The sequence below is a fragment of the Trachinotus anak genome, unplaced genomic scaffold (genome assembly GCF_046630095.1).
Source record: "Trachinotus anak isolate AG129_WGS33_773 ecotype Australia unplaced genomic scaffold, CSIRO_AGI_Tana_v1 ptg000026l, whole genome shotgun sequence".
Taxonomy (NCBI): domain Eukaryota; kingdom Metazoa; phylum Chordata; class Actinopteri; order Carangiformes; family Carangidae; genus Trachinotus; species Trachinotus anak.
Genome location: NW_027273877.1, coordinates 11,325,319 through 11,349,341, shown reverse-complemented (window position 1 = coordinate 11,349,341; position 24,023 = coordinate 11,325,319). Strand labels below are relative to the sequence as shown.

General features: G+C 43.2%; 2 protein-coding genes across 11 annotated transcripts in view; both read left to right on the top strand.

Moving 5' to 3' along the window:
- The first annotated feature begins 143 nt into the window (after positions 1-143).
- On the top strand, positions 144-9,922 carry LOC139609935 (uncharacterized). The gene is made up of 3 exons (XM_071465004.1): positions 144-192; positions 277-803; positions 7,571-9,922. The coding sequence occupies exons 1-3, from the start codon at positions 144-146 to the stop codon at positions 7,871-7,873; spliced, it is 879 nt and encodes a 292-aa protein (XP_071321105.1). The 3' UTR covers positions 7,874-9,922.
- A 1,507-nt stretch (positions 9,923-11,429) lies between these two features.
- Positions 11,430-24,023, top strand: part of LOC139609615 (NACHT, LRR and PYD domains-containing protein 12-like) — a 41,233-nt gene continuing 28,639 nt past the window's right edge. Inside the window, exons 1-6 of one of the 10 annotated variants that reach the window (XM_071464461.1) lie at positions 11,430-13,676; positions 14,533-15,894; positions 16,104-16,315; positions 20,069-20,191; positions 20,289-20,524; positions 20,755-22,546. In XM_071464461.1, coding sequence (XP_071320562.1) covers positions 16,185-16,315; positions 20,069-20,191; positions 20,289-20,524; positions 20,755-22,546 — 2,282 coding nt within the window. In that variant the 5' untranslated portion in view covers positions 11,430-13,676; positions 14,533-15,894; positions 16,104-16,184. Of the gene's footprint in view, positions 15,895-16,103; positions 16,316-20,068; positions 20,192-20,288; positions 20,525-20,754; positions 22,547-24,023 lie in introns of all 10 variants that reach the window. The other 9 variants (XM_071464459.1, XM_071464463.1, XM_071464466.1 and 6 more) reach the window with 9 other exon arrangements.

Here is a 24,023-nt window from a genome sequence, read left to right as displayed (position 1 = left end):
CAAGTTCTGTCAGTCAACACAATGTGGATATAATAATAATAATAATAATAATAATAATAATAACAGTGCTCTCAATTAATGGATGTTTCTTTGTTTTCTTAATAATGGGGCAAACATTTCATTTAATTTGTGATTGACGCCTGATGGGCGTGGTTAATGAAAGGCCTCCTGCAGGCAGCTGTTGGAGTTGCAGTGAGCGGGTGGACTGAGACACAGCAGAACGTCTTCTGTCTCCTCCTCTCCTGCTGATTCGCTGCTGCCTGGGTTCACGATGAGGAGCCGCTGTGTCGCGGCTCCTGTTGGATGGAGATGAAAAAAAGCTACGAGTTACGGGAGGCGGAATTTTTGGGCCACCTTCGTTCACAAGGGTTAAAGGACACGATGTTAACAGAGCCCACGACGATGACCGGGACGTGTGCGCCTTCAGAGTGAGCGAGAGGGCAGCAGGAGGCACCGGGAGGGGCCTGGTGGGCGACTGCGGGGCCACCTCGCACATCGTCACGGGCCTTGCCGAGTTGAAGAGGTTTGACGAGCGGTTCCAGGCCAAGACACGCTGCGTGGAGCTGTGCGTGGGCGTGGCAGAGCGCAGAGGCGATGCTGGAGCCTGTCTGATCGACAGCAGAGGAAGACACCTGAACGTAACGCGGAGGCAGGCGTTGTATATCCCATCCTTCTCACAAGACATTTTCTCTGTGACAGCAGCCACTGCCAGCGGAGCGGCCGCCATCTTCAAGGAAGGGAAGAACAGAGACGGTACCAGATTCCACGTTCACCTACAAGACAGACTGTTTTATTTGCACACAGTAAGTAATGGTGAACGTGATGATCAGTGCAAGGGTTGTCATGACATACAGACTTGGCATGAGATACTGGGACACTGCGACTACAGTGACATCCAGAGGTTACAAGATGTTGTGGACGGTATGAAAATGAAAGGTTCAACAAACAAACCTCTACATTGTGAAGTGTGCACCCAGGGGAAGTTTTACCAGACCTGAAATAGACCCTGATGTGAGGGCTAAAACCCCTCTAGAGCTGGTACACACAGACTTGGCAGGACCAATCCACCCAGAGTCTAGAGATGGGTACAGATATGCACTTTCATTTACTGATGATTTTTCCAGTACAGTGTTTGTATATTTCTTAAAGAACAAAAGTGACACAGTCCTAGCTACAGAGAAGTTTCTAGCTGATACAGCCCCACATGGCAAGGTGAAACGCTTCAGATCTGATAATGGTACAGAATTCACAGGGAAAGAGTACCAGACTTTGCTCATTAAAAATGCGGTAAGACATCAGACATCAGCACCTTACTCTCCTCACCAAAATGGTTCTGCTGAGCGCAGTTGGCACACGCTTTCTGACATGGCAAGGTGTATGCTAATTGAGAGTGGTTTGAAAACAACTGTGGACTTATGCGGTCCAGACTGCTGCTGTGATTAGAAATAGGTGTTTTAATAAATGCACAGGGCAGACACCGTTCCAAATGTTGACAGGAAGACGGCCCAACTTGTCTAGAATGCAAAGGTTCGGCTCAGAGTGTTTTGCTTATAAACAAGACAAGCGAAAACTTGATCCAAGGTGTGAAAAGTGTGTTTTTGTCGGGTACGACAAAAACAGCCCTGCATTACATTGTCTACTTTCCTGACAGAAAGTGCAGAGGCACAGACTGGTAAAGTTTGTAGCTAAGTCAGGTATAGAACAACAGACACAGACTGGTTTTACACCTGATTATGAAGACTTCACACAGCACAGGTCCAGAAGTCCAGATCATCATGTTGCAGCAGCATAAACCTGAAGTGAGTCACCACCAACCACAGACGGTTGAGGTCAAGTGTGAGCCTGAGTCTAGCCGATACCCCACTAGAGAGAGGAGAATGCCAGACAGATACACAGATAGCCATGTATCTAAATGTATGTCTGATGAGGAGACTGAGTCCAGAGTAACATAGATTACTGTTATCGAGTGATGTGTAACATACCTGTTTCATTTACAGAAGCTGTAACATCAGATAAATCAAGAGAGTGGGTAAAAGCAATGGATGAGGAAATGCATTCACTTACAGAGAACAACACATTTACCCTGACCAACTTGCCTGAGGGTAAGAAAGCAGTGGGGGGTAGATGGGTGTATGCTATTAAAACCAATGCTGATGGATCTGAGAAGTACAAAGCCCGATATGTTGCTAAAGGGTACAGTCAAAAGATTGGTGTAGATTATGAGGAGACATTTTCTCCTACCGCTAACATGACTAGTGTCAGAGTTTTGATGCAGAAAGCAGCACAGGAAAATTTGATTTTACACCAGATGGATGTGAAGACTGCCTATTTAAATGCACCCATTGACTGTGAGATTTACATGCAACAGCCGGAGGGGTACGAGTTAAAATCCCACACAGACAAAGAGTTGGTTTGCAAACTGGAGAGGTCATTATATGGGCTAAAATAATCAGGCAGAAACTGGAACAAGTTGTTACATGAGTATCTGACACAAAACGAGTTTATACAAAACCAGGCTGACAACTGTGCTTACACAAGGCAAAGAGACCATGAGAAGGTGATCATAGTAATTTGGGTTGATGACTTAATAATTGCAGCAAGTGATGAAAATGCTATGAATGTTACGAAGGACATGCTTACAGCAAGATTTAAAATGAAGGATTTGGGCAGATTAAGACATTTTCTTGGTATTAATTTTAACCAGAGTGACGACTGTGTAACAATGTCACAAGAAAAGTATGTTGGGAAGATCCTGGAACGGTTCAACATGCAAGATTGTAAACCTAGGTCAGCACCTTGTGAACAAAAACTGAACTACACAGATGATGCTGCATTGATGAGTGATGTTTCCATATACAGAGAGGCAGTGGGTAGTCTGATTTATTTGACTGTCTGTACAAGACCGGATTTGAGTTTTGTTGTAAGCAAACTGTCACAGTATTTTAGTGGACCTACTGAACAGCACTTTGGTACAGTTAAACATGTGTTGAGGTACCTCAAAGGCACAAGGGATAAGAAGTTGTGTTACAGGAAATGTGATGAGAACCTGCGTATACAAGCCTACAGTGATGCGAACTGGGCTGGTGATGTTAATGATAGAAAAAGCACAACTGGATATTGTGTAAGCCTGACGAAGGGCAGACCCAAAAAAGCAAAAAAGCAGCCCACTGTAGCACTGTCTACTTGTGAGGCAGAGTATATTGCTCTGGCTGCAACCATTCAAGAGTGTCTGTACCTCACACAACTTTTAGATGGCATAGATAAACATCTGTATGCACTACCTAAGCTGTATGAGGACAACCAAGGCACAATTGCTTTAGCTAAGAATCCTGTCCGTAGACTGAGGTGTAAACATGTGGATATAAAATACCACTTCATACGGTCCATTGTGGATGATGGAAAGGTATTATTGGAGTATTGTCCAACTGATCACATGGTAGCAGATTTGATGACCAAACCTGTAACAAAATTTAAGTTAGTCAAATTTGCTAAGTTTATGTTTGGCGTTAACTAAAAGAAAAACCCTGGAAAGGTGATGATATTTTTCCCCCCTTTTGATTGAATGTAAATGTAATGTTTTTTGTTGTTTGTAATTATGTGAGAGCAAGTGGGGGTGTTGAATAGTGCTCTCAATAATGGATGTTTATTTGTTTTCTTAATAATGGGGCAAACATTTAATTTAATTTGTGATTCACGAGCCACCTGATGGGCGTGGTTAATAAAAGGCCTCCTGCACGCATCTGTTTGGAGTTGCAGTGTGCGGGTGGACTGAGACACAGCAGAACGTCTTCTTTCTCCTCCTTTCCTGCAAATTCGGTGCTACCTGGGTTCACAATGAGTAGCCGCTGTGGCGTGCTGCTCTGCCAACAGTTTCACCTGTGTCTCATTGCCCCCCCCTCCCCCAGAGTAGTATTTAGGCCTTGTTCAGAGTGCCAGCCTAAATCCGATTTTTAGCCCATCCAGATTGGAACTGGAGCTCTTTTGAAGTCTGAACAGTCACAAATCACATGAAATCCGATTTTTGGAAACCAGATCGAAACCACCTTTGGGAGTTAGTTTCAGATCGCATTTGGACAGATGCGTCTCAGTCTGAACAGCTCCAAACACTCAGATCGGTTTTGACTGTCCGGGACATCACTCTACACGATGCCAGACCCAGTGTGTTAGGAAGCCCCGGACGATGCGCTGCAGGTGATCTCCCACAGGGATCTTGATGTACTCTTTTTGCAGAGCAGTCAGGGCGGTACACGCCTCACGGACGACCACGCACACCGTTGCCTTACCAAAAAGGTGCGCAACGGTGCAGTACCCTGACCCTGTGGCCAACCACTACAGGGCAACTGCGACACGTTTCTCCACCGCTTTTGCCGGCCTTAGGTGCGTGTCCAGGCGTGTGAGCCTTGGTCGTAGGCGATCAGTGAGCATATTAAACGTTACTCGGCACATTCTGAAATTCGCAAGCCATTGGTCATCGTCAAAACTGCCTAGGACTACATTTTCCCACTAGTCATAGCTCTTCGGGTGGCACCACACTCGTCGCTGCACAGAAACTCCGGCAGTGAGTGCAGCACGAAGCATTGTTGTGTATAATCCTACCAGCCTCCTGCGGCGTTGCAAATGTCTAGTGCATCTGAGATGTTCTGCACCTCTACTGGACAGTGATAAGGCCAATATACTGAGGTGACCTGCCTCCATCATGTTTGTTGTTGTTGTTGTCACTGTCGCAATTATATGACGTCAGACGCTTCGTTACTACAGCAACCTGTCAGATCAGTCAATGTGGCACAGTCTGAACAGAGCTATATCCGATTTGGACACTTGCGAAAAACAGTGTGGACAGTCAGCCCTAAAAATCGGATTTGTGAAGGAATCTGATTTGAATCAGATTCGCCTGCAGTCTGAACGCAGCCTTAGTCTCAGTGTTCCTTACCCTCTGATCCAGTTCCTCTTGTCCCCCTTGTGACAGTGGTCCAGCCTTTTGTTCCTTTGTGTATATTTCTCAGTGAGCCAGTGTGCGAGTACTTTCTGATTTGACCTTTAGCCTGTCGATCATGTGCTGTCGTCCTGTTGGACTGATTTCTGTGAAGTCGACCTTTTGTCTGAGTGAAGACGACAGGGACCAGACGTCCCCGTCACCACCGTTTCTCCTCTTGCTGGTTTATGATGCTGCTGAATCTGAATGAATTACACTTTTGTGTTCGTGGTTTTTGTAAAATGACCTTGTGCTCTATCAGACCAAAGGAGGAGACGCCTGAAGCAGACAGAACCCGTTTTACTCGTGCGTCTGCAGTAGAACCAGAACAACGTCTGTAATGTTACAGCTCCTCCTATTGGCAGCTCCAGTACTACAACACAATACATGACATCTCCCTGTTTTTAGTAACAATAGAAAGTTCACACAACTCAGTTTCTGCTCTACATTATATAAACTTAACCACTCAACAACTTAGTGGCTTCACTTTCTTTAACAGCCTCTGCCCTCAGTCTTGGTGTCTTATGGGAACTCTAACAGGCCTCCCACAGCTTGAAGTGTTTCCACAGTTCTCAGTGCTCAGTCTCATTTCTCACTGAGGACTCAGGTGTGACAGCAGGTAGTGGGGGCCCTGCAGGTCAGAGTCTTTCTTGGTGGTCTCTTTGTTCTGGTCCTGTCTCTGCAGGCTGCTGTCCGTTCTCCATCAGCTGTGGTGAGTCAGGCACATTTTCAACAGCCTCAGTTTGTTGTGGGGAAATCAAGGCCTCCTTTGTTTTCAGTGTGTGTCTCCTGGTTCTCCTGTAGACCGGCTCATGTTCAGTCTGTACAGTGTAGGACCTTGGCTGTTCATGTTTCTTCAGAGTGACAGCCGGTTGCCAAAGGTTCTGCTGTCTAATTCTTCCTCTTTCACCTTCCCACACCTCAGGTCGTTTCCTTGTCCCACGGTCAAAGTGGTGCTTCTGCTTGTTGTGTCTGAGAAAACAAAAAGTCTGACATCTCTAACTGGTCTCTCTAAAGATGTTGCGCAGCCGCCACGGTCCCCTCACGCATCAGAGTTTGGGGCCACACTGAATATGGAGGACACGGTGTACTATTACACTGAATAATCAAAGTGCTGTTGCACTGCACTGCTGCAGATACAAGTCGTCCCCACGTTTTGATCAGTTTATGAGCACGAGATCAGTGTTTATACAGAGAAGCAGCACATCAGAAGGACTTTTCCCCCGGAGGCACCGAGCCCCCAAAGTTAAAGTGCACTTGTTATCAGAGCTTGAGGGTAAATGCACAGAAACGGCCCAGGGTGAGCGGTGAGCCGTTGTGGTGACTTTATGACATCATTTGTCTCACTTTCCAAGGACAAGTGCTTCAGTGTGATCAGCTGTTAAATGTTACATGAGCACACCAACACATGGTGTCAACACAAAGTCTGCATATGGAGATAAAATGAAATACACTGTATTAATAAGAAAGACACATAGAAATCATTTTACACATTTTCCCCTTGCAAATAAACTCTTTGATTTGAAGTTGCTGGAATAACAAAATAAATGATCTCTCACAACGACTGATACATTTGAGTTCAGGATAACTCTGACATAAGAAAGACTGAAGGTGAAGCATGTGTAGTACATATATTTAGATATAAGGTCCTACTTATATTTGCAAATGTGGGACAAACTCCTGTATTACAATTCAGTTCAACTTTGTATATATTTCTCTGATACCAGAGTCACATGTGAATGGTCGCCCTAACTCACCATGTCCAACACAACTTCATAAACTGAATTGTTTGTGGTGTGATGGAACACAATTAGGATTTCATAGGCTCTCTTCAAGTAAGAATTGAATACTGCAACGCTTGTCTTTGGACAGTGAGAAAAACAACAGAATGAAATAGTTAATGCTGAATGTGTTTTTAATGCAGTCACCATCAAGGTCAGAATACAAGTCCCCTCCAGATTTCATAGAGTTTAATAGCATTTTGAGCGCTCAGTGTCAGAAAACGTGGCCTGGATGCCATGTGATGACAGATTTCATCAAGTTGTAGTTTCTACAAATCACTGTTGTGCAGTGATGCTCTTGCTCACACACAGCTGGAAGCTCAGATCTTAAACTGAACTGTATCTTCACTCCCTCCATGCAGGTCCAACAGCTGTGGTACAAACACAGCAGACTGTGGAGGCAGCAGCGGGAGAAAAGGCTTGTTTCAACTGCCCACTCATGAAATCTGGAGATGTTAGTCAAGTCACGTTGGAGAGAGTTTTATCCAGCGGGGAGAAGAATATTGCCACCAACAACAAAAAGCTTGGTCTCAGTGTCAGTCCTGATTTTAGAGATAAAGTGGAGTTTAAAGATGATGGAGTGCAGAGCTGCTCCATAGTTATCAGGAATGTGACGGAGCAGGATGAAGGCTGCTGTCGCTGTTTGTTTCAAACCAGCCCTGACAGTGATCTCAGTGTTACAACCTGCCTCCAAATCTATGGTGAGATCTGACTGCATTACAAGTGGAACCTGTTTCAATGAGCAGTTTGTGCAGACTTTTGTACAAACTAACAACTTCATCCATTTGATATTTGTTCAATATCTGTTTCTCTGCAGAGCTGCATGAAGCCTCTCAACATGTTACAGTCAGACTCTACTGTGGTGTCCTGCTCAGCCACAGCTCCACCTGCTTCAACAGGAACACTGCATGTCCCACCACCACACGTCTGCTTCTCACAATACAACACTGTCAGCGTCACCAACACCAAGCGCACAGTCGCTGTCACCACTACAGCCGTGCTGTCAGGTTTCTGTGGCAACAGCACACAGGTTAGATGTGCAGTGCGAGTGCTCTCTGTTCAGAAAGAGGTGTTTCCCATGATTCCTGGGCTCAAACACACGTCTGCTGATGCTGAGTGACACTTCCAGAGATTCATAGACTGAGAAGGATTTTATGATTCTGATGTGAGTCTCTTTTTTAGATTATTAATAGTTTTAATCTAAAGATAATTCAATTATACTGACTGTAATTACCTATATAATTAGCTATTTTTTTCAAACAGCCCCTCAATGTGCATCTAAATCTAACACTAATATTAAAAACACTGTTTTACGCAGACTGTTGAACAGACTGTGTAACTGAACTATTAGTATTATGAACAGAGCACTGGAATTCATTTGCTATTCATTTAAAAGTTGCCAAATCTAGTGAGAAAACTGCTAAATTGCCAACATCACTCAGAAGGAAACCTCCTTAAAGGGGCTTTATGTATTGATTATTGATTATGTATTGATTATGTAATGGTGATAAATGATGACTGCTGATTGGAGGAGCCACCTGGTATTTTTTTGTGAAGGGCCCCACCACACTGTAGAATCACCGCTGGTCATTTACATTCATTTTTCCCTCATCAATCTAAATTCAATCATGACAAAGTGAAAACAGAATTTCTGAAGATTTTTTTTTGGAGATGTATTAAAAAGGAAAAACTGAAATATCACATTTCCTCAAGTATTCAGACACTTTGCTGTGACAGTTGAACTTTAGCTCAGGTTCCATTTCTCGTCATCATCTCTGAGATGTTTCTCCACCTTGACTGGAGTCAGTCTGTGGTAAATTCAGCTGGTTGGACTTATTGTGGAAAGGAGCACACCTGTAAAATAACACAATGTGGAAAAGTGGAAGGGGTCTGAATGCACTGTAACTCTGTGACAACAGGTCTGTCCTCGCCCACGGATAATGAGTCTGTTGTTTCATGAAGAATAATCTACATAGTAGTTTTGATAGTGATGTTTTGTGTCTCTTTTTATGTGTTTATGTGTTTGATTGTTTATTTAACTGAAGAACGTGTGATGTTTTGTTGACTTATTTAGAGATCATTTTTGTCATCTAGTCAGTATCATATGTAGCATCAGTTTATTTCAGTGGCATAAGGTTAAAATATTTGTTCATAAATCTTCAGATACTTGTATGACTGTGTGGCATTAATCATTTCTCCTTCCTGATTGATTTTTTTTGACACTGCTAATTAATCATCAGTATTATTGTTATTGCAGCCACTGTTATTGAGTCTTCTATAGATACTACTAATAATGACCACAACAATAATGGGCCTATCAACCCTTCATATTGTGAGGATTTAGATGGAATTATCAGTGTTGGGAGGGTTACTTTTGAGGTAATAGGTCATAGTTAAAAATATAATATTTCATATAACTGTTTTAATGACTTCATCAAAGTCATTGAACTTATCACATTTGACTATTTTTGATGACTTTTCAGTTATTTTTCATTGCATCAGATAGCCCCATATTTAATATTGTACATTGCCTCTTATAAATACAGTAAATAAATAAGTTATAAATTGTGTTATATATTTTATTGAACTTTATTTCACCTGTACTTTTGTTAAGAAATGTGCTCTACATGATTTCACTGTATAATATGATTGGAATTCATTGACAATAGAACTGACAGCTGGAATAGAACGCTCATGTTGTGACGTCCTCTGACATCATAGAGGCTCATTTGCATATCATCTGCAGGACAGTAGAGTTCTACAGTCCTATGTACATTTGGCCTATGGACAGGTAAGACCTCCTCGCTTCACTCTCTTATTTCTCTTTGGTCAAACTGTTTCATGTTGTGGAAAAGGAGAATTTACTTTTCCCGTGTTTTCCTGTTCAGTGAGTCACTTTTTTCATCAGTTACAATCCAACAGGCATTATATTAAGATGTGCATCTCTGTTTGTAGTCAGGAGATGCCAACGTACTTTTTCCTCTTGTACAACACAGTTTGAAGGAGAAAACTTTGTTTTACTTGTTGTCTAAGTTGCATGTGTGGAAAACTGTGTAGATTTACTTGCTCTGGAAGAAATTGTACATGAAAGGTTTGAAATTGTTGCATTTGTGACTTTCTGCAGTTTCTTTAACCGATGACATGAAAAATAAAGATGATTTAATAAGTATTTTATTACATGTGACTGCATTGTTTTTTAATTCCTGTGTGCAGTTTGTTGATCACAAAAAAGTTTTCATGTGACAGAAAAAGCTTCTTTTGAGCTCCTTATGATGAATTGTCATGTTGTATTAACTGCACTTGTTGCTACACTGCTGGGTTATGAGTTTAGATATGAAACATGTCAGTTACAGTTACATTTCTGTTTCTGATCCACAGTGTAATGATGAAATGCTGGTAAGAAAGATTTTTGCTCAGTGAAGAAAATAAAGCTGATGAGTGACATTGTTAATTACAGCAGACAGAGATGGAGACAAGGAGGCAGCTGCTGATGTCACAGCAACCAACAGAGCAGCAGAAGGTGCATGAAGAGGAGAGGCAAAGACTTCAATGACAGAGGAAGGAAAAAGATAAGTCCAGAGCAGACAGAGTCACTGAGGTAGGCCACAACGCAAACCCTCCCACACAGTCACCAGTGTTCACCAGGGGACCAACAATGTAAGAGTCACACAATGAATGAGACAGAAAGCACTTAGAAAACGGGACCAGAGAACTGAGGGAGATGGTTTCACATTTCAAATCTGACTAAACTGAGTAACATTTTACAAAGACAGTTGCAGCCACCTAGAAATAACTGAACAACCACTTGATAGTCAGATAGTGTATATGGTATAGCCCACCCTAACCCCTAAGCAGACATATAGTGACCTTACCCAGCCTCACCTAAGTGGGTGGTGCACAATACAACTGAACTAGTGACTGCCGAACATAACTGGGTCACATGGCAGCAGATCATCATCCAGATCCAGAGATCAAACCATGATCCTGCTAGAGAAGCAGACTGGAGTTACCACAGCTGCCGGCAGGAGACGCCCTCCACTGTTAGTGTGTGAGTGATGTTATAATGCTGAATATATATAATGTTAAGTTAAAGTGCAAGTGTTTCCAGTGTTTAATGGACACTGAGAAGAATATTTACCTGATGAGGGGAAAAGAAACAAATGTCTCCACACAGGTCAGCAGCATGTACACACACCTCCATACAGTCAGTGTCCAGCAGGAGTTCAACTGAGCGACGAGGGGACAGAGTCATGGAGGGAAAATATTCATTTAAAAGTCACTGTTATATTCTGACAGACTGAACAGTGGAGACTGTAGCTGCTAATGTTATAAGCTCCCAGCTCACATGATGAGCTGTCGCCACGTTAGCCTGGACAAGCTAATGTTAGCCTGAACAAGCTAATACTAGCCTGAACAAGCTAATGTTAGCCTGAACAAGCTAACGGTAGGCTAAACAAGCTAACAGTAGCCTGAACAAGCTAACGGTAGCCTGAACAAGCTAATGTTAGCATAAACAAGCTAATGTTAGCCTGAACGAGCTAACAGTAGGCTAAACAAGCTAACGGTAGCCTGAACAAGCTAACAGTAGCCTGAACAAGCTAACGGTAGCCTGAACAAGCTAACGGTAGCCTGAACAAGCTAATGTTAGCATAAACAAGCTAATGTTAGCCTGAACAAGCTAACATTAGCCTGAACAAGCTAATGTTAGCCTGAACAAACTAATGTTAGCATAAACAAGCTAATGTTAGCCTGAACAAGCTAACAGTAGGCTAAACAAGCTAACGGTAGCCTGAATAAGCTAACGGTAGCCTGAACAAGCTAATGTTAGCATAAACAAGCTAATGTTAGCATAAACAAGCTAATGTTAGCCTGAACAAGCTAACATTAGCCTGAACAAGCTAATGTTAGCCTGAACAAACTAATGTTAGCATAAACAAGCTAATGTTAGCCTGAACAAGCTAACAGTAGGCTAAACAAGCTAACGGTAGCCTGAATAAGCTAACGGTAGCCTGAACAAGCTAACGGTAGCCTGAACAAGCTAATGTTAGCATAAACAAGCTAATGTTAGCCTGAACAAGCTAACATTAGCCTGAACAAGCTAATGTTAGCCTGAACAAACTAATGTTAGCATAAACAAGCTAATGTTAGCCTGAACAAGCTAACAGTAGGCTAAACAAGCTAACGGTAGCCTGAATAAGCTAACGGTAGCCTGAACAAGCTAATGTTAGCATAAACAAGCTAATGTTAGCCTGAACAAGCTAACATTAGCCTAAACAAGCTAACATTAGCATAAACAAGCTAACGTTAGCCTAAATTAGCTAACGTTAGCCTAAATTAGCTAACGTTAGCCTAAACAAGCCAATGTTATCCTCGGTGAACATTGTGTGTGGAGCGTTGCTACAACAGAAGTCATCGTCATAGTTCACATACAGGAACAGTAACTTGACATCAGACTGCAAACCTTTATTTGCATGAACAAATGAGATAACTGACAGGGACGATACATCCAGAGAACCGGGCGTCTAATTGAGACCTGCGTTTATTTGACAAACTGTGCAGCCACACCAGGACAGTAAAATGGACTCGGCTTCTAATTGAAGTTCTAAGGTAAGTCATTTCAAATTGTCAAATAGTCATTTCCTAAATGTACACAAGGCAAAATAAGGCATAAATAGAAAAATAAATAAAATAATAACGTCCTGCCTTTAAGTTGATAGAGCTTAACTTTCAGAACTGCAGGTTTTAACCTAACTACAGTTCCAGCGTAAAGTATTTACTGTCTTCTTGGTTCACTTTGTGGCATGGTGTAAGAGGCCAAACAAGTTCTGGCAGGATTTTTCTCCATTTCTCCAAACTGTTCCATCAAATCACGTCTGCCTTCCCTCATGTATCAACAGTGTAAGCAGAGAACTGAGCCGTCATATGGATTAAATGAAGCTTGGATCCAAAGAATTTGCCTCCATGACTTTCATTAATGGAGTTTCTTGAGGAATCGTTTCAGCTCTAATTTGAAATCATGAACATGTTGACGACATGTTGTTAATATAAAGTGAACAGCTGAGACTCACTCAGCCTGAACTCTGTACAGATCTGATGTCTGTCTCTGAGCTGTTTCCTCCTGTGGCTCCGTTTACACACTGACTTCTGCTCCTCTACAACTTGTCCTGATGATCTGAGTCAGATCATAAACTGCAGACACCAGGGATGGTGTGTTTTTTTTTGGACCTGCTGCTGCACCTGAACCTGCTGCTGTCATTCCACATGTTGTTATTGTTACTGTACCTGTCTTCTTCTTCTCTCTGAGTTTAATGTCAGACTAGAACAGTCTGGAACAGTCTCTCGTCAGTCCTGGGAGAATCAGATCTCCAGTACCTACAACATTTACAGTACCTACAACACTGTAGGAAAAAAAATGTAGCATTTGGTACTGCATTGGTTGTCATGACATCCTGACTAAATGTAATTTCATGTATCAGAGACTGGTGTAAACTTGTCTTTGGCCTGAAAATGTTTCAGAACCATGTGTTTGGGTGAGTAAACAGAGTTTATAGGTTTTGCTAAACGGTCTGACATGTTGACATAAATCAGTGTGACATATTGCAGTGGTTTTATACTCCACCCCTGCAGTCACTGGTAGATCACGTTGACTATCAAGTCAGGTGAAGTCAGCTTAAGTCCATCTCCAACGCACCCAATGCTTCCTTCCATTACAAGGTTCTTTGGTTTGTTTGGCCAGAACAGTCTTTGTGCAGCTGGATGCACCAACAGACGAGGAGACAAGTCTGACTTGTGCTTCTACAGAATCCTGTCAGAGAAAGAAAACCCAGAGAGGAGCAGATTGTGGATCTGTACAATCAAATGTGCCTCCGTCCCTGGGGAGGGCAAACACTGGCAACCATCAAAGTTCACACGTTTCACCAAAGGTAAGTTCAGGTAAACACTGAGATTCTACATTGTTGTATTTTTATTGTTGTATTGTCATTATATCTTAACATAATGGTTAAGGTCACTCACCCACTCAGGTCAGAGGAGCCTGTGTTGTTCATTTTGTTTAGGCTGCATGTTGATTTGACTATCATTTCCGGTGGCAGGCTGTGGGGGTGTGGTTTTTTTGCCCGTCCATTTGAGTGGCAGGTTTTTTGTGACAAAGAGGGTGAGCAGGCTCCGATATTTTCTGTTTAACGTTGTACTTTGATTGAAGCTTTCTAATAAAAAGTCAGAAGTCAACTGGACAAAGTGATGGATTTGTACAAACACGTCGCAGTAAAGAGCCCACTCAGTCTCTGAGCAGCTTTATTTGATGGACAGTAGTCGTGACATAGTTCATGAACAATGCTCAGTGTTCAGTGTGAACAGTCAGCAGCAGTTGTTCTGAAGGGAGAGAGGGGTTCACCAGTCTGCAGGAATGAAGTTGAGGATTCATACAAACTCCTGAAAGTTTAGAAAATGCTTCATTTTAAATGTTTTGTTTTCTAGCTCAGAAAAATGCTTGATTTTCAACATAATCTGCTGATTCATCATCTTGTTACACAATCACTCATGTAAACAAAAAACATTTTGTAATGAAACTATCTGTTCTCTTGAAAATAGCAAGCATTAAAAATCTGATCAAAACATGCAATTGTCTGATTCAGTAAATTGCTGCATTACATTCATTAATTGTGTTATTTATTTTGTGTTATCTTTTTTTTATGACAGGTGATGATTGTCCAGCAGTTTGGAAACTTCTTGTCTCTGGAGGCCAAAGCTGAATCCCTCTTTTCTTTCAAACCCATGCAGACAGGACTGGATGTTTTCCTGTGTTGACTCCTCCATCAATCCCAGGTGCAGCCAAAGGATTCAGGTCTGGGGATGGATACATTCCAGACCATAGAGGAGCCAACCATGAGACAAGAAGGCTGGAACGCAGGCTGGGATGAGCTGAGACACACGGCGAGGACACTTGGTGGACACTGGGCTCAGTGGAGGTAGGAACCAGCTTCAGTTGGTGGCTGGAAGCTTTGACCGAGCAGCTGGACACTGCAGCTGGAGCAGGGGCCGGTGGTGACGAGGTGGTGGTGACGGTGGGATGAAAATCTTGTGACTTCTGTTTCTGTTTCTAAAACGTGACCACGCCAAAACTCAGACTCACAAATGGTCTGGTGCAGAAACACTTGTGATTGTAGGAAGAACAATGTCCCCAGATCAGTTCACATTTCAAAAGTGAACCCACTAGTTCCAGCAGTTTGTCTCTGACCTGATGAAAGCACTTTACAGTGAACTCTGGCAGCTCTTGTTTCACTTCACTTCATGTATTTTGATGTGAAGTTTGAATTGAAGTGATTTGAAGTTTTGCACTTTGCAGTTTCTATTTGCAACAGTTTTTATTTTTGTATGAAGACATGTTCCCATTTATCTCAGGGCTGCCTTTCCTCTGAGTGGACTGAGGAAATAAATCTGACTCAAGGTTGACACTGAGTCGTAGTAAACTACATTTGATTCAGTGAGATTTTATTTTTCTTTCCTATTAAATTGTCCTCCACAGACAAATGTGAACAGTGACTGAAAACAGCAATCTGGAATCAGATCTATGTGTGAATTGAATCCAGAATCAGTTTTGAATCCAATCCTGAGATTTTCTGAATCGTGCAGCCCAAGTAGTCCAGGCTGATAAGAGCCAATCGGGAGCCACCGTGGGTGCCTACGTCATCGTTTCCAAAGGTCTCTGTTTCTGTCCATCCAGACTACAACACAACCCTGGAATTTTCAGAATAAAACAGATCCAGCAGTGTTTCTGAAAGTGTCTATTTTACAGGCTGAAGACTCTGGAGGAGAGTGGACGGAGGAGGAAACAGAGAAGAAGAGATGTCTATGTCGTCATTTCCAAAGGTCTGTTTTTAATAAATGATGTTGGAACATGTCAAACACAGACACACGCAGACACACACACACACACACACACACACACATACACACACACACACACACACACACACACACACACACACACACACACACACACACACACACACACACACACAGAGTCATGTGACTTCCTGTAAGTGCAGAGGGGAGGAGCAGCTGAAAGTGAAAGTGTTCAGTGAGCTCAGACTCCATTAGAAGTGGACGGAGCAGAAGGAGGGAAACTGAAGGCTGAGGCAGGTGAGTGTTAACACAACATGATTATTATTTTACTGTCAAAGTCTCTGAGTCAGTTTGTCCCTGTGGACTGTGGAGGGAAGAAGAGTCACAGTGAACTTCTGTCCACACAGAGACACTGAGAGGAAAACCTGTGTGTGTGTGTGTGTGTGTGTTTCTGGGTGTGTGTGTGTGTGTGTGTGTGTGTGTGTGTGTGTGTGTGTCTTGAGCAGCTTGTTTGTCCTGACTCTTGTGTGTGTGAGCTCACAGTCAGTGTTACTGGTTTCCCTCTCAGACTGACTGAAGTCCTGAAGATGAGTGATTGTGTGGAGGAAGAGGAGGACAGAGCAGAGTCTCCAGGACCCAGCTGTCTGTCTGTGAAGAGTCACCGGTCCAAAGATGAACCTCCATTCTTCAGTCCTGAACCTGGACCCTCAGACTCACAGTAAGAGACCTGCTACAAACCTGTGAACCTCCAAACTGTCTCTGTAACAGTGTTTAGTGTGTTGAGCTCCTGCAGTGATGTCACTTCCTGTAACAGCTGCTGTAGTGTCACAGAAAATAACTTCCCCTGGCTCCTCTGACATATCAGTGTATTAACAGTGACTGCTGAGGAGCTGGTTTCTTGTGAAATGATCCCAACAAAGAAGAGTTTGACTTTTTTCTTGTGCATATTTTTGCTGCAACTGATGAACATGACAGAGATGTAAAGATGTCAGTAATTAAAGGGCCGTGGTGGAGCAGAGAAGCAGCCACAGAAGAAGAGAGCAGTGTGTTGGTGAACCTGGATGAGCTGGGATCTAACAGAGTTGACCACACTTTGCAGGATCATTTTACAGCCTGAATGATGAGCTTCACATGTCAGAGCTTCACTCTCCACAGTTAGTTTGATCCAAACTACAGTGAGCAGCTGTTGGAGGAAATGACTGAGCCTCTTTAACATCAAACTAGATATTTGTCAGCTGTTTATACACATTTCAGGCTCTATGTAATATGGGCCGCTGATTGTAAAGTGGTTCATACTGAAATAACAACATTTCACCACATTTATTTAATCAAAATTTAAATGTTAAATCTAAATATTTGTGAAACTTAATATTTAGCTAATATGCTAATTGACACTGCTGGTCAGAGGAAGTACCAAAATAAAAGCTTAATCCAGTGTTACCCGTGGTCAAGTAGGGTGGGTGGAACAGGGCTGACGTGACGTAGCAGGTGAGTTGATTCAAAACAATATTTTTGGTATTTGACGATGATTTTTGAATTTCGGACTCGGCAGAAACTGGTTTGTGACTGGATCAGGATGGAAACTCAGGTGGATGAAGAGGATGATGATGATGATGATGTGGAGTTGGATGACTGGACTCCAGTTTCTAGTAGGAGAGGACGAGGACAGGGGCAGAACAGACGAGATGAAGTCAAGGCAGATCAATTCACATGAAGACAGGAGAGTTGTTCACAAAAAGGTGGTGAGGGAGGATTTTAAAATAATCCTTTAGTTCAGGAAGGAAGATGAGCAGGTGAGTCTCGGTCTGAGAGCACTGTCTAGGGAATTAAACAAGAAGTTAAGAGAGGAGGAAATGGCTCAGATCTTGAGAGATGGAAACTTGTTAATAACCTATAAAACAGAAGAACAGAGAAATTTAACTTTTGCATAAAACTGGTGAATGAAAGAATGATTGTGGGAGAGAGCTGAGTGACCCGGGGAGTGATGACAGGTATTCCTGTTAATGAAGACTTGGACAGACTCAAACAGAGTCTTAGTGAAGGTGAGGTGAGCAGGATAAAGAGAATGTTGAAAACAGGTAATGGTGAATAGATTGATAGCTCATCTGTGCTTCCAGAAAAAGTTAGAATTGGATGTATGATATTTCCAGTTAGGTCTTATATTCCTCCCCCACTCTGCTACAAATGCCACAGGTCTGGACATGTTGCAGCAGTTTGTAAAGGAAAGCAGAGATGTCCAGATGTGGAGGTGAACATAGAGCTGAAGACTGTGGAGATAATGTGCAGGAAAAATGTTGTAAGTGTGGTGGCCATCACAGGGTAACACATGGTGGCTGTGAAGTCAGGAAGTGTGTGGAAAGTGGAGAAGTGAAAGTGGTTCACAAGATAAGCTCTGCAGGAGCAGTGAGAAGGACACAAGGACACAAGGACAAAGGAAAAGGGAGGAAAGTGACAAAGTGAGTCAGTGTCTGAGATCAGAGGGAGGTCGACCAGAGGAAACTAACACAGCACTGACAGTGGAGAAGATGATTGTGTTCATGGCCGATGTTATCAACTGTACTGATCAAGTCAAACACTAAACAGAGAAAATGAAAATAAGTGTGAAGGCAGCTGAGAAGTTTTTGGGTATAAAAGACAGATCCTGGGAGCAGATCAATAAAAGACCTGAGACAGATGGAAAGGCTGGAAGCTCAGGGGACAGGACAACAGACTGATTATTATACAATGGAAGGCAAGAAGTTTAATAGCTGACGACCGACGAGTTGAAAGGATTCATTAAAGATCTTCAAAAGAGACCAAATATTATATGTATTCAGGAGACATGGCTGAACCAGCATTAGATTGTGTTCTTAAAGGCTGTGATAGTATCTGTAGAGAAAGAGGGGAGGGCAGTGCAGGAGGAGGTGCAATATCTTTGAAACAAGGGACGCAACGTAGCTAGAGGAACAACTGTAGGAAGTGACCACTACCCCACAGTGATAGAAGCAGGACTGAGTTTGGGAACATGTGACACTGACGGGTCACAGAAATGGTCGTTCAGTAGAGCTGATTGGGAAACATTTAGATCTATCAGTGAGTAAGAAATGCAAACAACTGATAGTAATGAAGATGTTGATGATGTAAATGATTGTGTTTGTAAAGCTGTTTTAGAGGCTGCAAAGAAATCCACTCAGAAGAAGGAAGGTCAGCAAAAAAAGAGGACTGTACCTTGGTGGACAAAGGAATGTGATGAAGCAACTGAGGCTGGAAATAAAGCTTTTAAAATGTTGAGAAGGAATCAGAGTTTTCAGAAGCTTATTGAATATAAAAGCAAATGTAAAGAGAACCATAAAAATACAAAGAAGTGATTGTGGAGGTCATTTTGTAATTCAGTGGGAAACAGATATGGATAAAATGCAGAGAATGATGAGAAGAATGAATGAGGTTAAAAGAGAACATGGGAATCCAGTTTGAAATGAAGGTGAAGTAACAACAGTAAAAGATGAAGAGAAAGAAGAGATGGTGAGAAAAACTTTTAAGATATGTAGTTCTGACAATATGATATGAAAACAGTCCTGAAAACATTGTCTTTGTTAATGTGTGTTGGTCTTAAAATGAGGTGAGGTTGGGAGCATTGTTGACTCATTTCTATCTCATTTTATCCAATATTCGAAATTGAATAAAATATGAAAGTGAGGGAACAAAAACATTCATTGCAGCTTCAGTAGACTGTAGACGTCTGCTTGCACGCTTTCACTCTGCACACCAGCAGTTTCCTCTGCAGAGAAGAGCTCTGTCTTGGTCAGGTGCACTGGCTTTTAAAGGGGATGGGAGAGAGCTCTCTGATTGATTGGTTTATTACATGTTACGTCCAAAACACACCCATGATGAATGAAGAGACTAATTACAACCTTTTTGAAGCATGCGCCTGGTGCTGTGACTGTTTGTCCACTGTTAAACAAACAAAAGTGGATGAGGACACGTCCTAAATGCTCTGGCTCCATGTGCCTAGATGGTTAAAATAGGCTCTAAGTGGTGTTTGCTGTTGTCACAGTCTTGTAGAAACACACAGGCCTCCTTGTGTGAAATGAAGCTGAACTCCAGAGAAAGAATCAATATGGAGAAGAAGAGCAGACACATCAGCAGCCATTAGTTTTAGTCAGGATGTTGTTTTGTCTTCATTTGTGGCAGTGACAGTGTCGGGGTCACAGACATCTGATCCTCTCATCTTACCTTTGTATCACTCTGCTTCTTTAGAGCTGATGTGAGACAGGTCATCAACAGCTGGAGACTGGACACATTTGATGACTGACTGACACAACAGTGTTGTTTCTGGATGCTGCTGTGTTGCTTCCATCCTTCAGTACAGTGTGCGGTGCTGGATGGTGACGTCACTGCAGGACGTCAGCTGAGAGTTCCCACAATGACTCTGTCATCAGAGAATTGATCAGTGATTGATGTGATATGAATAAAAGCATGTTTGTGTTTGCAGAGGTCAGAACCACAGACTGAGAGCAGAGTCTCCAGGATCCAGCTGTCTGTCTATGAAGAGTAACCAGTCCAAAAACATAGATCATCCGGACCTCAGTCCTGAACCTGGACCCTCAGACTCACAGTAAGAGACAGTTTCTACTGTAAACTGAGCTGAAGATGATTCAGTTATTAGACATATTTGACTGTGACATGTTAGTGATGAAGACATGTCTTCACAGAGGGAGGAAGAGGAGTGGTGTCTCTGTGGAGGAGCAGCTGTCCTGCTGTGCTCTGTGTCAGGACGTCCTGAAGGATCCAGTCTCTACCAGCTGTGGACACTGGTTCTGCAGACAGTGCTTCACCTCATACTGGGACCAGTCTGGGTCTTCAGGAGACCCCTCCTGTCCCCAGTGTGGACGAAGACCCAGAACCAGACCTGGACTGCAGACAGCCAGTCAGAGCAGCACTGTACAAAGTGAGACTGAACATGTGTCTGCTGATGTCTTCATTTGTGAAACCAGGACCTGTTGTTTTCTCCAGTGTCAGTTGTTCTATCACACAGCACTGACATTTCAGATGATTCTAAAAAGCACAACATTAAAAAGCTTTTCTTTGCTGGTCTTTAGTTTTTCTGTAGCTGATGAAAATAATCAGCAGATTCTCAGATTCTCTGTCTTCATTCTGACATTGTCTCTTCTCTTTCAGCAGATCGTGGTCTGCAGGAGGTTTTAGATCAACATAAGATCAGTCTGAGGAGCAGATGTGAGCGTGTGACTGAAGGAAGTGATGGAACAGGAAGTGGAACCCTCCTCAACAGGATCTACACTGAGCTCTACATCACAGAGGGACAGAGTGAAGAGGTTAATACCCAACATGAGGTGATGCAGCTGGAGACAGCTTCCAAGATGAAGACCCTCCATGACACTCCGATCAAGTGCCACCACATATTTAAAGCCTTACCTGACCAACAGAGACCCATCAGAGTGGTTCTGACCAACGGCGTCGCTGGCATTGGAAAAACCTTCTCAGTGCAGAAGTTCAGTCTGGACTGGGCAGAGGGCTTGGAGAACCAAGATGTCAGTCTGCTGGTTCTGCTTTCGTTCAGGGAGCTGAACCTGATCAGAGAGCAGCAGTGCAGTCTTCTCAGGCTGCTCCATGTTTTCCATCCAACATTACAGAAGGTCACAGCAGAGCAGCTGGCTGTCTGTAAAGTTCTGTTCATCTTGGACGGCCTGGATGAAAGCAGACTTTCACTGGATTTCACCAACAGGGAGGTTGTGTCTGATGTCACACAGACGTCATCAGTCAACCTGCTGCTGACAAACCTCATCCAGGGGAACCTGCTTCCCTCGGCTCTGGTCTGGATCACTTCCAGACCTGCAGCAGCCAATCAGATCCCTCCTACATGTGTTGACAGGGTAACAGAGGTACGAGGCTTCACTGACACCCAGAAGGAGGAGTACTTCAGGAGGAGATCCAGTGATGAAGAGCTGTCCAGCAGAACCATCTCACACATCAAGAAGTCCAGGAGCCTCCACATCATGTGTCAAGTCCCAGTCTTCTGCTGGATCACTGCTACAGTTCTGGAGCACATGTTGACTACAGAGCAGAGAGGAGAGCTGCCCCAGACCCTGACTGACCTGTTCTCACACTTCCTGCTGGTTCAGACAAAGAGGAAGAAGCTCAAGTATGATGAGGGACATGAGACCAGTCCACAGGAGCTGATGGAGGCTGACAGGGAAGTTCTTCTGAAGCTGGGGAGGCTGGCGTTTGAACATCTGGAGAAAGGAAACATCATGTTCTACCAAGAAGACCTGGAGCAGTGTGGTCTGGATGTCACAGAGGCCTCGGTGTACTCAGGACTCTGTACTGAGATCTTCAAAAGAGAGAGTGTGATCTTCCAGAAAACAGTCTACTGCTTTGTTCATCTGAGCATTCAGGAGTTTCTGGCTGCAGTCTACATGTTCCACTGTTACACCAACAGGAACACAGAGGTCCTGAAGAACTTCCTGGGACAACAACATGTTGATTTAACCCTGGATGTCTTCCAGTGGGCAGCCATGGAGAAATCCCTCAGAAGTAAAAATGGTCACCTGGACCTGTTTGTTCGCTTCCTTCATGGCCTCTCTCTGGAGTCCAACCAGAGACTCTTAGGAGGTCTGCTGGGTCAGAGGAAGAACAAATCAAAAACCATCCAGAGAGCCATCAACAACCTGAAGAAGATGAACAGTTCTGAAATCTCTCCTGACAGAAGCATCAACATCTTCCACTGTCTGATGGAGATGAAGGACCACTCAGTTCATCAGGAGATCCAACAGTTCCTGAAGTCAGAGACCAGATCAGAGCAGAGACTCTCTGAGATCCACTGCTCAGCTCTTGCCTACATGCTGCAGATGTCAGAGGAGGTTCTGGATGAGTTGGACCTGGACAAGTACAACACATCAGATCAAGGACGACGGAGACTGATCCCAGCTGTGAGGAACTGCAGGAAGGCTCGGTGAGTCCAGACATGATCAATATAATTATCAATCAGTAGATTAGATCAGTAGTTGAGTCAAATTCAGAGAAACACAGTTTTCATTTATTCTCATTATTCTTAGTTTTATTTTGAAACAATCAAAGGTCAGTTGTGTTTTTTCTGGAGGTGCTGTAAATGCTGTGAGCACCAAAATGTAGATGTTTCAGTTGGTTGATTGTTGCTGTTAAGTTCATAAAAACACTTGGTTCAATTCAAACCTGATTAAACTAATTAAAGCAGCTCCACTGATCTTACACCTTAGAGTGTGTTTCCAGGTGTTTCCAGATGTTGGGAGGACACCTGCATATGAGAAAACAGTAGTATTAAACCTTGAGTGTCTCCAGCTGTGCAGTCTGATAAATGTCCTCAGGTGATGTCATCTGAGTCAGTGTGGGTGGAGTCTGAAGATGACACCAGACCTCTGTAGCCCCCCCTCATCTCTGCTGCATTACACACCTTAATCTAACAGCTGAGGGTTGGTGGTTGAGGTGCATTGTGGGTGATGTAGGCAGCAGGTTTTTGTGACGAAGAAGAATGTGTGAATGAAAAAAGAAGATGTCTCTGGTTCAGCTTTGTTGAAACTGTCCATTGTGACAGTGTTACAGGAGAGCAGTGATGAATCTGTGGATTCCCCCTTTAAATCACAGGAGACAAAAACAGTGGGCTCCAATGAAAGCTGCTTTAAAAGTGGAGCTGAACAGCAGCCACTGTGGTAACAACAAACACTGATGGGATAATGGTTCATGATCAAACAGAATGTAACAGCTGCACAAGCAGAGAAAAGTCATCACATCAGTGAAATGACTCAACTGGTCAAAGCAGACCAAGAGTGGAGATGTAAACCCCTGAGTGTATTGACCTGATCAAGGCTGAGCTTTATTGATTATTGAACTTTTCATGTTGAAGAGCCAACTTGTGTTTTTTCAAGTGTCATGGTGGAGCTTTAAAGTCTTTCCATAGATTGTGCTGAATGAGACAGAAAGTCCCAGGTGTTTTCTCTCTTGTTGCTGTAGAGGAGAGTCGTATCAGGAAATGTTCAGCTTCAGCCAAGAACACAGGTGTGAATCTATCAGAGCAGAATGGGAGGATTCAGTCTTCTTCTACACACCAGAGCTCAGTGTCATGTTTCTGTGAGGACCTTCTGTGAAAACCAGATGACAAGACTCTGCTGCTGCACGGAGCAGGTTGTAACTGTTGAGTCCACTAAGTTTTGATCACTCGTGTTTTACTGAGGACAGTTTGTTCATGGGTCAACGTGGGCGCTGCCACTGATTCACCACAATGAGCCAGATGTGTTTTATGCAGTGGTGTGTGTTGACTTCTACAGAGAGGCAGCAGAGCCAAGCAATCTGGAGTCAGTTTAAAAACACTGGAGAATAAAACTGTTTTTCTGAACAAGATTCTGACTCTGGATCAAATCATATGATGGAAGCAGAAATGTAACATCATTTTCCCT

Excerpts from the sequence above, each read along its gene's own strand:
- LOC139609935 (XM_071465004.1), top strand. The coding sequence starts at position 144 with ATGGGCGTGGTTAATGAAAGGCCTCCTGCAGGCAGCTGTTGGAGTTGC. Across the intron at positions 193-276 it reads AGGCAGCTGTTGGAGTTGCA|GAGCCGCTGTGTCGCGGCTC; the intron begins GTGAGCGGGTGG and ends GTTCACGATGAG. Across the intron at positions 804-7,570 it reads GACTGTTTTATTTGCACACA|AGCTGCATGAAGCCTCTCAA; the intron begins GTAAGTAATGGT and ends GTTTCTCTGCAG.